The sequence below is a fragment of the Myotis nattereri genome (assembly GCF_964212035.1).
Source record: "Myotis nattereri genome assembly, chromosome: 10".
In the NCBI taxonomy this organism is placed as follows: domain Eukaryota; kingdom Metazoa; phylum Chordata; class Mammalia; order Chiroptera; family Vespertilionidae; genus Myotis; species Myotis nattereri.
Genome location: NC_138085.1, coordinates 73,245,724 through 73,261,340, shown reverse-complemented (window position 1 = coordinate 73,261,340; position 15,617 = coordinate 73,245,724). Strand labels below are relative to the sequence as shown.

Genomic DNA, 15,617 nt, shown 5'->3' with positions numbered 1-15,617 from the left:
ACTCCCTCTTCATCAGTTACACATCCACACTACTCCCAAAATTAACTCTTATTTTAATGGACATTTACTAAGCACTCCTTACATGTCAAAAACTGGGGATACTAAGATGAATAAGAAACAAGTCCTGTTGTTCACAACTAGGGTAGAGAGAAGATGGGAAAGGGAGAGATAGACAACTGTAATATGAGAAGAAATACTACAAAAGACATAAAGAACTACAGAAACAAAGGTAAAGAACCTTTAATTCTTCCTATAAAAATTATGCAATATTTCAAATAACAGTAACTACAAAATAATAAGACACTTATGTACCAACTAACTAACTCTGTCAAATCCACAAAGGACCAGCGTCAACCAGAAATTCTCAATGACAACAGGAGTGATACACACATAGTGCTTTTTGTCAACTTGCAACCAATATTTATGGAGCAAATGTTACGGTCAGCACTGTGCCATATGCTGAAATACAACAGTGAATAAGATAGATTTAATTCTCCTAAGCTGGTGGGGAACCAGATGCTTAGTCAAACAACAAATAAATAAGATAAAAACTTCTAAAAAAAAATCCACAAAGGAAATGGAAGAACTTTCTGAAAAGATAGAAAGTTAGCAATTCTAATGGTAGAAACAGACAATAAATATGTAAGCAAAAAAATATTTTTTAAATAGTGGTTTAAGTGCAATAAACAAAATAAAACAGGGTGATAAGGTTTATAGTAAATGAGAAAAGAGGTAATTCTGAGCAGTCAGGCCTCAATGACTACCCAACATTTAAGCTGAGAACTATATGACACGTAGCCAGGCATGGTAACAAGAGTGGGCTTAATATGGAACCCTAGCTGTGTAAGTAATAAACTGTAAGGGAGTGTCAATATCCTGCAACACACACTGCCAACATCCTACCTTTGCTCATGCCATTCTCTGTATCTGACTTAACTTTTCCACTTCATACCTGAAAGTCTATCTGTCACCTAACAAAATAGCAAAAATTTTCAAAAGTGGAAATATTCAATCCTTCAAGGGTTCAGTAAAACAGGCCCACACACATTACACAGCTGGGACAGTAAAGTGATACACCTTTCAGAAAACAATTTGGTAACATGTAACTTTAAGGGCCTTTCAAAGATTGACATCCTCTTACCCAATAACTTTCCTCCCAGCAATCTATAAAAGCAAAATAACAGAAATACATACAAGATCTAGGCACAAAGGTGTTCACTGAAGTTATTATTTGTAACAGTTATAAAAATAAACAATCAGCTCTAGCCGGTTTGTCTCAGTGGATAGAGCATCGGCCTTCGGACTGAAAGGTCCCAGGTTCGATTCCGGTCAAGGGCATGTACCTGGGTTGCGGGCACATACCCAGTAGGGAGTGTGCAGGAGGCAGCTGATCGATGTTTCTCTCTCATCGATGTTCTAACTCTCTATCTCTCTCCCTTCCTCTCTGTAAAAAAATCAATAAAATGTATTTTTTAAAAATAAAAATTAAATAAACAATCAAAATTCCCAATATTAAGATAATAAATCAATTTAACTCTCCCTCCCAAAGAGATCTCTAATTCAATAGCAAAGCGGAAACCACAAGTCTCTTTATCTTTATGGTAATCCAATTAGACAATGCCTGAAAGACAGGAGGAACTCAATAAATTATTTCTAAATTGAAAACAGTGATACATTATGTTGTCATTAAAGATATCTTTAATCAGCCCGCCTGGCATGGCTCAATGGTTAAACATCGAGCTATGAACCAGGAGGTCACGGTTTGGTTCCCAGTCAGGGAACATGCCCGGGTTGCAGGCTGGCATGGTTGGATGTGCAGGATGCAGCGGATCAACAATTCTCTCTCATCATTGTTTCTATCTCTCTTTCCCTCTCTCGTCCTCTCTGAAATGAATCCTATATAACAGCTAATATGCAAATGATCATCACGCTCTCGTGCTCTCACGTGGGGGCCGGGGGACCTGAGACCGGGACGCCACACCCCCTGCTCTGGCGCTGGGGGACCTGAGGCCGTGCCCCCGCCACAGCGGGGCTTGACAGGGGACCTGAGGCTGCATCCCTGCCCAGCAACGGTTGATGGGGTCCTGAAGCCACGCCCCCAACCCCGGCGCCAGGGCCAGGGGACCTGAGACTGGGCTGGGGGCCTTAAGGCCGCACCCCCTATCCCGGTGCCCTGCAGGGCTGGGTCTCATGCAATTTTGAGCCTCACATGGGTGGTCAGGGACTTGACTCTGGATCCCGCGGTGCGCCCCAGACTCTGAAAGGAGGGAGATTTTCATATACATTTTACTAATTTTCTTTCATCTCTGACATTTCTATTATAGAGAAAGGCCAAATAGCAATATTAAAATATTTCCTCTAATTAATTCCCTTTTAATGTGCACAAATTTCATGCACCGGGCCACTAGTAAAATATATTTTTCCAAATGGAAAACTTGGTACTACATATATGCACATGCACGCCCATGAACAAAAGCAAAAGAAAAACTAGGAAAAAAATGGAAAACATCACACACAGAGTAAGTTGTTATAAATCAATGAGAAAACACCAACAATTCAAAATTAAGAACTAATGAAGGATATAAAGAGAAACAGAAATACAAGTGGTCAGTAAACATCTAAAATGATATTCAACAATAGTCATATAATCACAAATATAGAATCGAAATCAAACCAGCTTTTTTTTCACCCACTGAATTGACAAAGGTGAAAATGACTAAAAGTTTAGGATGTGGGGAGCAAATACTGTTATTCACTGCTGTAAAATAATACAACCCTTTTTGAAGCACAATTTGGCTTAGATGGATATATCTTTGACTTAACAATCCTATTTAATAAAAGCCTAATATGCAAATTGACCAAAGGGCAGAACGACCGGCAGAACAACCGGTCACTATGACACCAACTGACCACCAGGGGGCAGACGCTCAACGCAGGAGCTGATCCCAGCCTGCAGGTCCCAGGCAGGGCCAAGGTGGGTGCCAGTGGGGCCCCCTTGATCACCCCACCAGTCGCCTCACACATTGGCCCTGATCACTGGCCAGGCCTAGGGACCCTACCCATGCACGAATTTCATGCACTGGGCCTCTAGTTCCAATATAAAAATTATATGACTTCTACAGGCCCAGTGCATGAAATTCGTGCACGGGGGGGGGGGGGGGCCTCTCAGCCTGGCCTGCGCACTCTCACAGTCCAGGAGCTCTCGGAGGCTGTCCGACTGGTGGCTTAGGCCCGCCATCAGCCAGACATCCTTAGTGCTGCCGCAGAGACAGAAGAGGCTGCGTTGAGCATCTGCCCCCTGGTGGTCAGTGCATGTCCTAGCGACTGGTCGTTCAGCCATTTGGTCTATTTGCATATTAGCCTTTTATCATATAGGATATTCTCACAAGGACACAAATATATATGCACAACAATATTTACTGAAGCTATTTTTGTAACTGAAAATGGCCTGAATTCCAACTAAGTGTCCACTGACCAATGAATAAGTAAACAAAATGTGGTATACACACACACACAACATACACACACTTACAAAGGAAATTCTGCCCTGGCCAGTATTGCTCAGTGGTTGGAGCAACAGCCCAAGGACTGAAGGGTCCCAGGTTTGATTCCAGTGAAGGGCACATAAACTGGATTGCAGGCTTGATCTCTGGGTGCTTCCTGAGGTGCATGCGAGAGGCAACCAATAAAGTGTCTCTCTCACATCGATGTTTCTCTCTCTTTGTCTCGCCCCCTCCCTTCCACTCTCTCTAAAAGAAATCAAAGGAAAATATACTCAGGTGAGGATTAAAAAAAAAAAAAGGAAATTCTGACACATGCTATGACATGGTGGAACCCTGATGACATTATGCTAAGTAAAATAAGTGAATCATGAAATGACAAATATTGTATGATTTCACTTACATGAGATATCTAGAGTAGTTCAAACTCATAGAAATGGAAAGTAGAATGGTGGTTGCCTGGGACTATGAGGGGAGAAGGGAAATGAAAAATTAATTAATGTCTACAGTATTTCAGTTCTACAAGATGGAAAAAGTTCTAGAGATTTACTGTACAGTTCAGTAGTATTAAGTGTAATAAAATGATTAAGATGGTAGCCCAGCCGGTGTGGCTTAGTGACTGAGCAATGACCTATGAACCAGGAGGTCATGGTTCAATTCCTGGTCAGAGCATATGCCCAGTTGCAGGCTCAAACCCAGTGTGGGGCCTGCAGGAGGCAGCCAATCAGTGACTCTCTCTCATCATTGAAGTTTCTATCTCTCTCTTTCTCCCTCTCTCTTCCACGCTGAAGTCAATAAAAAATATATATATATATATATATATATATATATATATATATATTTTAAAAATTGCAAACACCCAGCACAGCATTTCCTAGCTATCCTGCTTTATTTTTCCCCATAGCACTTGAAAAAATCAATAAAAACATTTAAAACACACACACACACACACACACACACACACACAAAACATGTTTTCACTATGAGAACTAAAACAAGAAGGCAGAGCATCACCTTGCTTGACCTTAGCAGGGACCTCAGCTGGAAATGTTGGCATCAGGTGACTCAAAATAAAATTGGGAGGAAGAATTCCCAGCTTTTTAAATGAGGCAGCATTATCCTGATACCAAAACCCAGACATAGTCCAAGAAAACTACGATTAATATCCCTCATGAACATAACTGTGAATGTCCTCAACAAAATATTAGCAAATACAGCAATATATAAAAAGCATATTATACCACAACCAAGTGAGATGCCACTCCCTCATCCCCAGGAACATAAGGCCAATTCAAAATTTGGAAACTAATGTTACCTACCATATTAGTAGTCTAAAAATTAAAAGCAAACGATTGCATCAATAATTCAGAAAATGACCCATAAGATACTTCTTAATACATAAAAAAGCAGATTAGAAACAGAAAGAGATTGATTACAACTACATAGAAAACTGTATCAAAGACTTTAAGTCCCAAAATGTTAAGCTATATTATGTCAGATGATAGTGAGTTTTTTCTCTACTTTTCCAAATTCATTTAATTTCTATAATTTAAATAATTCATGAAATTTTTGTGAAATAGGAAACCTATGTTACAAATTACTATAACTAAATTTATTTTAAATTCAACATCAGTAGAGCAAAAAATAACACACCAATCCTAACCTAGAACCAGCCAGGGCCCATCCTTTTAATTCAAAGAGTCCTACTCTAACCCTCAAAAGCTCTCTACAACTAATCTTCAGTCCTCTACAATAAATCCCACAAATGGCCCAATTAGATTGAAACACAGATGTTATCACCTGCATAAAAACTCTCTATGACTCCTAGAATAAAAATACTTGTCAGCCCGACTTCTGTGACTCTCCACATTTTGGCCCAAACCTACCTTTCCTGGTCTTGTTTTTCACTACGCTTCACAATGCTCCAAGGTAAATTAACTATGCATCAAACATTTTTCAGTCTTCCCTCTGCCTGGAATGCCTTTAGCCATACTCACCTCTAAATGTTTTATCCATCATCCTTGACTACCCAGGTCAAACCTCCAAGACCAACCCTGAAAGAGCCCCCCGCTCCTCCACCAAATTTCAGGATTATTACTATTTTGCTATTATACAGCCCCAATACAAATTTACTTTATGATTATGTTTTATTACAAAACTTAGGTGAAAACAACTCAAATTTATCTCAGTTTCTGTGTGGAAGGATTCTGGACATGGGGTAGTTACCTGGGTTTTCTGTTCAGGGTCTCACGAGGCTGAAATTAAACTGTCAGCTCAGACTGTGAAATCATCTGAGGTTTGGGGTTCTTTTCCACGCTCACTACCAAGCTTATTTGTTGGCAGGTTTCAGTTCCTTTCTGTTTTGCTGGCTCTTGGCCAGCAGTCACTCAGCTCTTAGAGGCTGCCTGCCATTCCTTGCCAAAAGGTGTTCTCAGAAGCAGTTCCCAAAGTATAAGTCAAGAGAGTGGGGTTTGGTGCAGAATCTCCTAAAGCAGGAAATAGATGGGTTCCCAAACTTGTTTACAGCTAGTTTAAGCCCGTGTGGTTACACATTGACCTTCAGAAACAAGTAGCAAATGGTATCCCTGAGGTTACAAGGCTTTTCATTAGTAGTCTCAAACCTCTGTGACTCTTTGCTAAGAAATAACATCTTTACAGTATATAGTTTTATCATTCAGAAATATAAAATAATCCATATTTATTAATTTTTCAACAATATTAACTGTGTTCACAACATACTAGTCATTATAAAAAGAACTTTTCATACATTCTCATCTAACATTCCAAATGCTAAGTTCTACTAATATCTCTATTTTAAAGTTGGGGAAACAGAAAACTCAGTATAAATCTCTACAACTCCAAAAATGGTCCTTAGACCAAAGCACCAGCATTACCTGGGAACTTGTTAGAAATGCAGAATTTCTGGCCCGACTGGTGCGGCTCAATGGTTGAGTGTCAACCCATGAACCAAGAGGTCACTGGTTCAATTCCCTATCAGGGTACATACCCAGGTTGCAGGCTGGATCCCCAGTAGGGGGCGTGCTAGAGGTAGCTGATTAATGTTTCTCATCGTTTCTATCTCTCTATCCCTCTCCCTTCTTCTCTCTCTAAAACTCAATTTTAAAAAAACATTAAAAAAAAATGCATACTTTCTGGCTACACTGCAGACCTATTGAATAAAAATCTACATTATAGCAAGCTCTCCAGATAATTCTAATACACATTAATGTTTGTGCACTGGTTTAAAGAATCTTCCAAGATGGCATAATAATGTCAGAACCAACATCAAATCCAGATTGTTAAGGTTATTCCCAAGTTGCTATGAAAAATTGTTTTTTATTCCCCATTATGTCTTTCATGGGTAATTAATATTTATAAAACTTCTTTCCATTATATTTTTTCTTGTATTCCATTTATTTTACATCTAGATGCATGTGCGCGCACACACACACACACACACACACACCCCACACACAAAATAAAAGAAAATATTTCCTACATATTAATATATTTCATGGTACCATCTGCATAAGCTTACAAAATTTGTCAGAACCACTCAAATCATATAGAAAACTAACCACTATAAATCAACAGCAATATATTTAAATTTTACATTATTATTTAGAAATAAGTCACTAACAACATTAAGCACTTTGAAACTGAATATGGCTAAACCAGCTATTAAATAATTCAGATATCAGTGGGTTAAAGATTCAGAATGATTTAGGCCATCCCAAGCTGTGAACTCCAATGAAAGTCCATTCTAAATGTAGTACCAACTACTAAATGTCAGTAAACCAAAGAATTTTCCAATGAAACATCTTTTACAACATAATTTTTACTAAAAGATGGATCAAATTACTCAGAAGACACTATAATTAATAAGGTTTACAGTGTCCCCTGAAGCCCAGGACCGAACATGTGTATTCACCATTTAACCAGTTCTAGTTTTGTCAAGCAAGATCAAAAGTAAAATAAAGGGTCTTCGGAGGCAAATACCCAGGTGGGACTTGAAATAATTTTATTTCACAAACAAGACAGAGATACTCAACCTGTTTTCCTGGCAAACAACACTTAATATAGTTGACTAACTTTACTCAAATTGTATTCTCTTGAAAGTGAGAACAATGTCTTCTTTTACCTCCAATTAAAAAAGATTAAGCCCTGGCCAGTGTAGCTAAATTGGTTGAGTGTGCCCTCTGCTCTGAAAGGTCACCAGTTCAATTCCTGGCCAGGGCACATACCCAGGTTGCAGGCTCAATTCCCAGTACCAGGTGCTCGGGAAACAGCCAATCAATGATTCTCATCATTGATGTTTCTATCTCTTTCTCCTTCTCCCTTTCTCTCTGAAATCAATAAAAATATATTTTTAAAAAATAATGAGTTTATATAACTTTAATAGAAACTCAATGTTAAAGCAAGTAATACTATTGTATTTAAGTCATATTTAAAGAGTTCAAAACTGCACCTATGTTCATCTTTGTATTTTTAAATCTAAACTTTCTAAATAATTTTTTCCTTTACAAAAATAAAAAGTTCAAAAACTTGGTACATTCAATTACCTTTTAAAACACTAAAAATAGCCCTAACCAGTTTGGCTCAGTAGATAGAGCATTGATCTGCGGACCAAAGGGTCCCGGGTTCGATTCCAGTCAAGGGCACGTACCTTGGTGGTTGCAGGTTCCTCCCCAGCCCAGACCTCGGTCGAGGCTCATGCAGGAGGCAAGTAAATCAATGTGTTTCTCTCACATCGATGTTTCTGCCTGTCTTTCCCTCTCTCTTCCACTCTCCCTAAATATCAATGGAAAAATATCCTTGGGTAAAGACTAACAAAATAATAATAATGTAAAAAAAAAAAATTAAAACACTAAAAACAGCCCTGGCCAGGTAGCTCAGTTGGTTGGAGCATCATTCCATACACCAAAAGGTTGCAGTTTTGATTCTTGGTCAGAGCACATACCTGGGTTTTCAGTTTTAAAAAAGTTACTCATGGTAAATAGATTGATATCTCTCTCCCTCTCTCTCTCTACAAATCAATAAAAAAAATCCTATATCCTCAGGTGAGGATTAAAAACACACACACACTAAAAACATGATAAATCAAACTGCACTAAAAATACTAAATTTCACAATACTAAAAACTATGAGGATGGCCTCTATGAGACATGAAAAGAAAAAATACAGAACCAAAGGGGTTTCAGAGTTTATTCTGTAAAAAGGACACAAATAGCAGGTTTTAGAAAACCCTACTGGTCAATTCCCTATAATTGTATCTTCCACATACTGGCCTCTTTCCAGACAGTGTTTGTAATGAAAACATAATGCCCTTTCACCGACAGCAAAATTGCACAGCCTTTTAAGGGTGGATAGATTCTGTGGATGATGAAACAGCAAGGACTTCTGCAAATCTGACCTTATTTTCTCATCTTCTGTCAGGATTCTAGGAGATAGAGCAGCGGCATCTTTCACAAAGAGGTTTAACTTGTGTTCAAAATAAGATTTTGATTTTTTTCTTCAATGAGTTAGGAGCATTGTAGAACACAAAAACAGGACAGAAGGAGGGATGAACTAAAAATAATATAAAATTCAAGAAGCAAAACACAAGGAAACTTTACTTCATTTTTATGGCAAGATGTAAGATCACTAAAGAAAGTGTTACATCAAATCATCTAGCACAGACAGACTTGCAGGTAGCAAGTTCATAAATGTTGAAATATCTTATAATTTTATGTCAGTTATACCTCAATAGAGTTGAAATAAAACATGCAGTTATTGTTTTAAAAATCATGGATCAGCCCGGCCAGTGTGCTCAGTGGTTGAGCGTCGACCTAGGAATCAGGAGGTCACAGTTCTATCCCCGGTTAGGACACATGCCCAGGTTACAACTCAATCCCCAGTAGGGGGCGTGCAGAAGGCAGCAGATCAATGATTCTCTCTCATCGTTTATGTTTCTATCGTTCTCTCCCTCTCTCTTCTTCTCTGAAATTAATAAATATATATATTTTTAATAAAAAATAAAAATCATGGATAAGAGCAGTTTCTCAATCTTTTTTAATTTTTTAAAAAACATTTTTTTAGACTTAGCTGGTTTGACTCAGTGGATAGAGTCAGCCTGCAGACTGAAAGGTCCCAGGTTCAATTCCGGTCAAGGGCACATATCCAGATTGTAATCCCCATTTGGAAGGCAACAGATGGATGTTTCTCTCTCTCTTCCTCTTCCTCTCTCTAAAATCAATTTTATTTTCCATTTTCTATACTTCCTACATAAAAGTCTTACTCCTTCAACAGAAATTTTTTATCTTCCATCTTATTCCCCAACATTAAATAACTTTAGGTAAATGACAAAAATAAAAATCTATGGCCCTAACTGGTTTGGCTCAGTGGATAGAGCACTGGCCTGTGGACTGAAGAGTCCCAGGTTCAATTCTGGTCAAAGGCACATGCTGGGGTTTTGGGCTTGATCCCCAGTAGGTGGTGTGCAGGAGGCAGCCGACCAATGATCCTCTCTCATCACTGATGTTTCTATCTCTCTCTCCCTCTCCCTTTCTCTCTGAAAGCAATTAAAAAAAAATAAAGAAAAAAAATCTATGTACATTGAAAATAATATTAACATGTAAATGAAGTCTATATAAATGCCATCCAAAAAAAACCACACCACTTTTTCTTCAGTCTACAAACCATGTGCTACAAATCTACACTACAGACTGCTGTGCTCCTCAACTCTAACACCCACACTTCACTTATCATACTTGGACTACTTTACTCCCAAAAGATACCTCTAGTGTACATGTCTAAGGTCTGTGTCTGTCCCTTCCACCTATAATCACAACAAATCTGTCCTCTTAGGTTGTTTTCTCTTTTGATGCTTTCCTAGTTGTGGTGGGTGACAAGAAAAAAGTAAAAAAAAAAAAGAAAGAAAAGAAAAGAAACAAGTTTAACAATATACTATTTTGAAAGCTCTGCTTTGCAAAAACAGCTAAATTCCTCAGGGATGTCATCAAATATTTAGATGATACCGTGTCTTTTTTTAAATAAGCATAAATGAACATTAGAGTCAAGTGCAATGGTTCTCAATATCTGTCTTACTATAAATTTTTCTATTTAAATTGCAGCAAACACTATTCTACAGATCTCTCACCTGAATAATGCATTTTATAATAGTGTATTTTTATAATACAAATAGAAATAAGATCAGCAGGAAGACTCCCTCTATCCAGTGTCCTTAGTTACTGGAACCTGTCTATACACTTACTCAGCCTTTTGGCAAAATGGCATGATTTTACTATTATATAATAGTTATGAAACTTATTACTTTTTTTTTATTTTATTGATTTCAAAGAGGAAGGGAGGAGAGAGAGAGACAGACACATCAATGATGAGGCAGAATCATCGATTGGATGCCTCCTGCATGCCCCACAGGGAATGTACAGAAGGCAATCATTGATGTTTCTCTCTTACATGGATGTTTCTCTTTCTCTAAGCATGTCTTCAAATGAGGATTTTAAAAAAAAATTTACTTTTCCTAGTTTTCTTGATCTTATAAATATACTAGAGGCCTGATGCACGAAATTCGTGTAAAAGTAGGCCTTCCTTCCCCTGGCTGCTGGCACTGGCTTCCCTTTGGCACTCAGGACCCAGGCTTCCCTCACAGCCCCGGCTTCATCTGGAAGGTCATCTGGTGGGGCGTCCAGCCTAATTAGCATATTATGTTTTTATTATTATAGATGCACCCCCCTTTTTTTTTTTAGTGATCTTAGAGAGAAAAGGAGGGAGGGAGAAGGGAGAGAGAAACATTAACTTATTGTTCCACTTATTTATCCATTCATTGGTTGCTTCTTGTATGTTCCCTAACAAGAATGAACCCCAAACGTTGGCATATCAGGAGGATGCTCTAACCAACTGAGCTACTCTGCCAGGGCACTATTTCTTAATTTAGGTCAAAGTTACTTCCATTTGTTAAATCACCAATTCTCTGATCTCATTCTACAGTCTAAAATATTAAAGATCTACTTTTGTTTATTCCTCTTACATTTACTTCTAAACTTCATACAAGCAGAAACCTTTTGAGCACTGAAGTTTACTTTAATTCCTCACTTTATAGATGATAAAATAAACCAAAAAGGGTATGTTATTTTCTAGATTTTGGCTACTAGAAGGAAAGTATTAGTGCTATTTCTAAAATTCATTTTTACTTAGACTGAAGCCTTATACATTTACCAGAATAAAATAAAGACACCAAACCACTAATACACTGATCCCTTCAAGTACTCACTTAGAACTCTATTAATTACTAGTCTTGCCCAGCCCTTGTGGCTCAGTGGACTGGGAGTTGTCCTGTGGTTGGATTCCGGTCAGAGCATATGACCCAGTTGTGGGCTGAATCCCCAGTGGGGGGTGTACTAGAAGCAGATGATCTCTCATTGATGTTTCTCTCTTTCTCTCTCTCCCTCCCTCTCCTTTCCTCTCTCTCCAAAATCAATAAAAACATTTTAAGAAACAAAAACTAGTCTTTTCATCTTTAAAATACTATTTTTCACACAGCTAGCTAGAGCATGAAATGTTTATCCTATATAATAAAAAGCTAATATGCAAATTGACCGAACAGCGGAACGACTGATTGCTATGATGCACACTGACCACCAGGGGGCAGACGCTCAACACAGGAGCTGCCCCCTGGTGGTCAGTGTGCTCCCACAGAGGGAGCACCACTCAGCCAGCAGCCCTGGGCCGGGCTCACAGCTGGTGAGCGCAGCGGCAGTGACAGGAGCCTCTCCCACCTCCGTGGCAGCGCTAAGGCTGTCCAACTGCCAGCTTAGGCCCGCTCACCACAGGGAGTGGGCCTAAGCCGGCAGTCAGACATCCCCCCCAAAGGCTCCCGGACTGAGGAACCCCTCCTCCAAGTGCAAGAATTTCGTGCACCAGGCCTCTAGTTATAAATAAACATACTAATTCATTACAGGTAAATATAAACAGATGTAAACAAATTTTCCCTATTTGTCACAAATCTCCCAATGATTAGACTATTTCATCCAAAGAAATAATACTTCAAAAAATACTAAGATTCTAGAGACAAAATTAATTAACATAACTAGGGTGAGGGCCTGCTTATCTAATAGTTAAAGTTTACAATTAAAATTTACCATCCTCCTTTTAATAAAAGGAAGAGGTCTTGAGGTATTCATCAAGTAGAAAAAAGTATAACAGTCTTCTGCGAAGGGGCAATTTCCAGACCACCAAGAAAATCATTTCTATAGAATGTTTTAAATCTTTTAGAGGGTAACTACCAGCAGTCACAATTATGAAGACAAACTGTATGTAAAAACACTCAATAAATAAAATGGGCTTTTTCACATGTCCAGCTGAAACTGTGTAAGACTCATCAACCCCCTAATATATACCAAAATGTTAACAGATATAGCCTAGGGGTGAAATAGGTGATTTTTAAAAATTTCCTTCTTTGTAGGTTTCTATAATCTTCACAAATTTCCCAGAGTGAACATTTATTACTTTTCTATCCCGAAACATCTCATTCAAAAAGAAACCAATCACATAATAAAGGCTCACTGAGAAGGGTTCCCCAGGTAGTTCAAGTATTACCGTATTACCGACAGGATCCACCATTAGAGATAATGCCCCCACACCTTCTCACTTCCCAGCGCTAACAGGCTGTTTCAGGTCCTGTTACTTTCCTGCTACATCCTCACTTCCACACGTATACACACACTTTAAATTTTTTTCATAAAACATAAAAGTTCTCACTAATCCTAAACAGTCCTATTTAAAAAAAATCACACACACACACACACACACACACACAAAAAAAAAAAAAAAAACAAAAAAACCCTACCTCTAAATCTCGTTATAGAAAATTTAGAAAGGGGGAAAAAAGGGGGGGGGGGAAAGATGGTTTTACCCCCTAAGTACAACTTCGTGAGGCCACCTCCATCACTTTAACTACGGAAAAGTCAAGGCCGGGCAAACTACACGTCCCGCCATGCATTGCTGCCTTGTTCAGAGTAGGTCTCTACGGAAACAGAAAAAAAAAAAAAATTCTACAAGTCCCACCTGTTACTTGGTGTCTAAACACCTCCTGCACTTTCAGCTCCCACAGCAAACAAAACGGGCGCCCCGTGACCCCGCGTTGGGTCTGGGCGCCCCGAGGAGCAGGGAGCCCGAGGTGCGGCGCCCTGTCCGCTCCTGCGGGGGAACTCGACCCAGCTCTGTGCTCCCCGCTTCTCCCCGGGGCTGGGTGCACGCACGAGCCTCCTCCCGTCCGCATCCAATGGGGGATCCTCAGCCGCACCGGGGAGGGGAACCGGCTGCTGTGCAAGCACAACAGACTCCCCCGCGCCGGGGCGGGGGCGACCACGGGTCGGGGCCGAGAGCGACGCGACCCCGAGGGGCAAGCTTCCCAACACGCCGAGGACTCGTCGCAGCCGCGGGGCGCAGCACCGCGCCGCGGCGACCCTCTTCCGCGGGGCGCCTCCATGCCCACGGGGATCACAGCCCGACACGAACCGCCGCCGCCTCCCGGCGCGGTTTTGTGCCCCCCTCCGCCGGGTCGCTGGGCCAATGACCTCCCTTCCCCTGCCTCCGGAGGTCGGCGAGGGGACCAAATCCTCCCGGCCTTCCCCTTCGCTCCCTCCCCCTTACCGTCTTGGCGGCCTCCGCCCAGGTCCTGCCCTTCTTCCTACGGCCCTTTTCCCTCATGTCGGGTCTTGAACTGACTGGGAGGCTCCCGTGTCCGGGCTCCGGCCGCCCTCCCTGCCTGCTCTGCCCTGCGCTGCTTTTCCCGCGGTGCCGGGAAAGGTGGGAGAAAGGGGAAGTCAGGCCGGAGGAGCACCCGAGCAGAGGAAGCGGCGGGGGTGGTGCGCGGAGGGGGGGCTCTAAGGGGCGGCCGGTCTTGCTGCCGTTGCCACTGCTACCGCCGCTGCCATATTGGGTCCTTACTGTACAGGCAGCCGCTACGGTCATGTGACCGCTCCCGCGCGGCCGTCACTACTGTACGCAGCCGGCAGCGCGAGCGAGCGCGCGCGCGCGCCCCCGCCCACCGCGGGCGGCAGCCGGGAGAGCGAGCCGGCGGTGGCCGCGCCTCACCACGCCCCCTCTGCCCCGGAGCATGCGCGTGAGGACAGTCCGTCGCCAGCCTGCGCGTGGCGTCAGGCTCTCACGCCCATCCCTGCGGAAGCGGAAGTTGATCCGCCCCGGAAGGCTCATTGAAACGGACTGCGACCCTGTGCTGGGCGCCGCCTTGGCTGGAGCGTGGAGACTTGGAGTAGACAGTCTCGTCCCTCAAGGGGCGACCCTCCCAACTCTCATCTTCAGTAAACCTCGTACTTAAGTTTTTTTTCATAAGTCCACGTGTGTCTTTACAAAAGTTACCTTTTTGAAGACTTGGGACAGTTCTCCTCCACTTTAATGCACGAAGCAATTTGAAATTGAGTGATTTACCAAGCTCACAAGTCTAGGATGTAGAGAAAACAAAAGTCAGATTGCCAACCCAGAGCCCTTTCCATCTCCCCTGAATGCATGTCAAACTTGGGGAGCTCGGCTCCGGCACAATGCCTGTGTATATCAGGCGCCCAGTAAATATTTGCTGAATGATTCAGCTGTGTCTGAGGTCAGAAACCATTATTTGCAGTTGTCCATAACAGCCTCCTAAAAGATCAGGAATGCGACATCTTCGGTCGCATTATCCACATCTTAATTCTTTGCAAAGTAAAAAGAATGTGTAATGACACCTACTGATCTCCTAAATCCACCTGCTTCCAGAAGCAGCTTCCAGTTTACTAAAGTTACCGTGTTCTAAAATAGACCTGAGTATTGGGCTGCTTCTTGGGAGGTAAGACAGGTGAGAGCAAGACTTGGAGTCCACGGCAGGTTTCAGAAGTTCATGGACTCCCTAAAATTATGGACAATAACTCATATGTGCTAATTGTTCATTTTTTGAGAAGAGGATTCAAAACTTTTCTTCCAATTTCCAAAAGGGGTCTGTTACACTAAAGAAAAGTCTCCATAGGGAGTTTGAGAGGGCGTCTAGTTCAGGGCTGGGCAAACTTTTTGACTCGAGGGCCACAATGGGTTCTTAAACTGGACCGGAGGGCCGGAACAAAAGCA

At 41.4% G+C, this 15,617-nt stretch overlaps 1 protein-coding gene across 2 annotated transcripts in view; it reads right to left on the bottom strand.

The window, feature by feature from the left end:
• ASXL2 (ASXL transcriptional regulator 2) overlaps positions 1–14,470 on the bottom strand; it is a gene marked incomplete at its 3' end in the record, with an annotated part of 79,315 nt that extends 64,845 nt beyond the window's left edge. The window contains exon 1 of one of the 2 annotated variants that reach the window (XM_081101280.1): positions 14,154–14,470. In XM_081101280.1, the coding sequence (XP_080957406.1) occupies positions 14,154–14,210 (57 nt within the window). In that variant the 5' untranslated portion in view covers positions 14,211–14,470. The remainder of the gene's footprint in view (positions 1–14,153) is intronic. The other variant, XM_081101279.1, reaches the window with a different exon arrangement.
• Between the last annotated feature and the right edge of the window lie 1,147 nt (positions 14,471–15,617).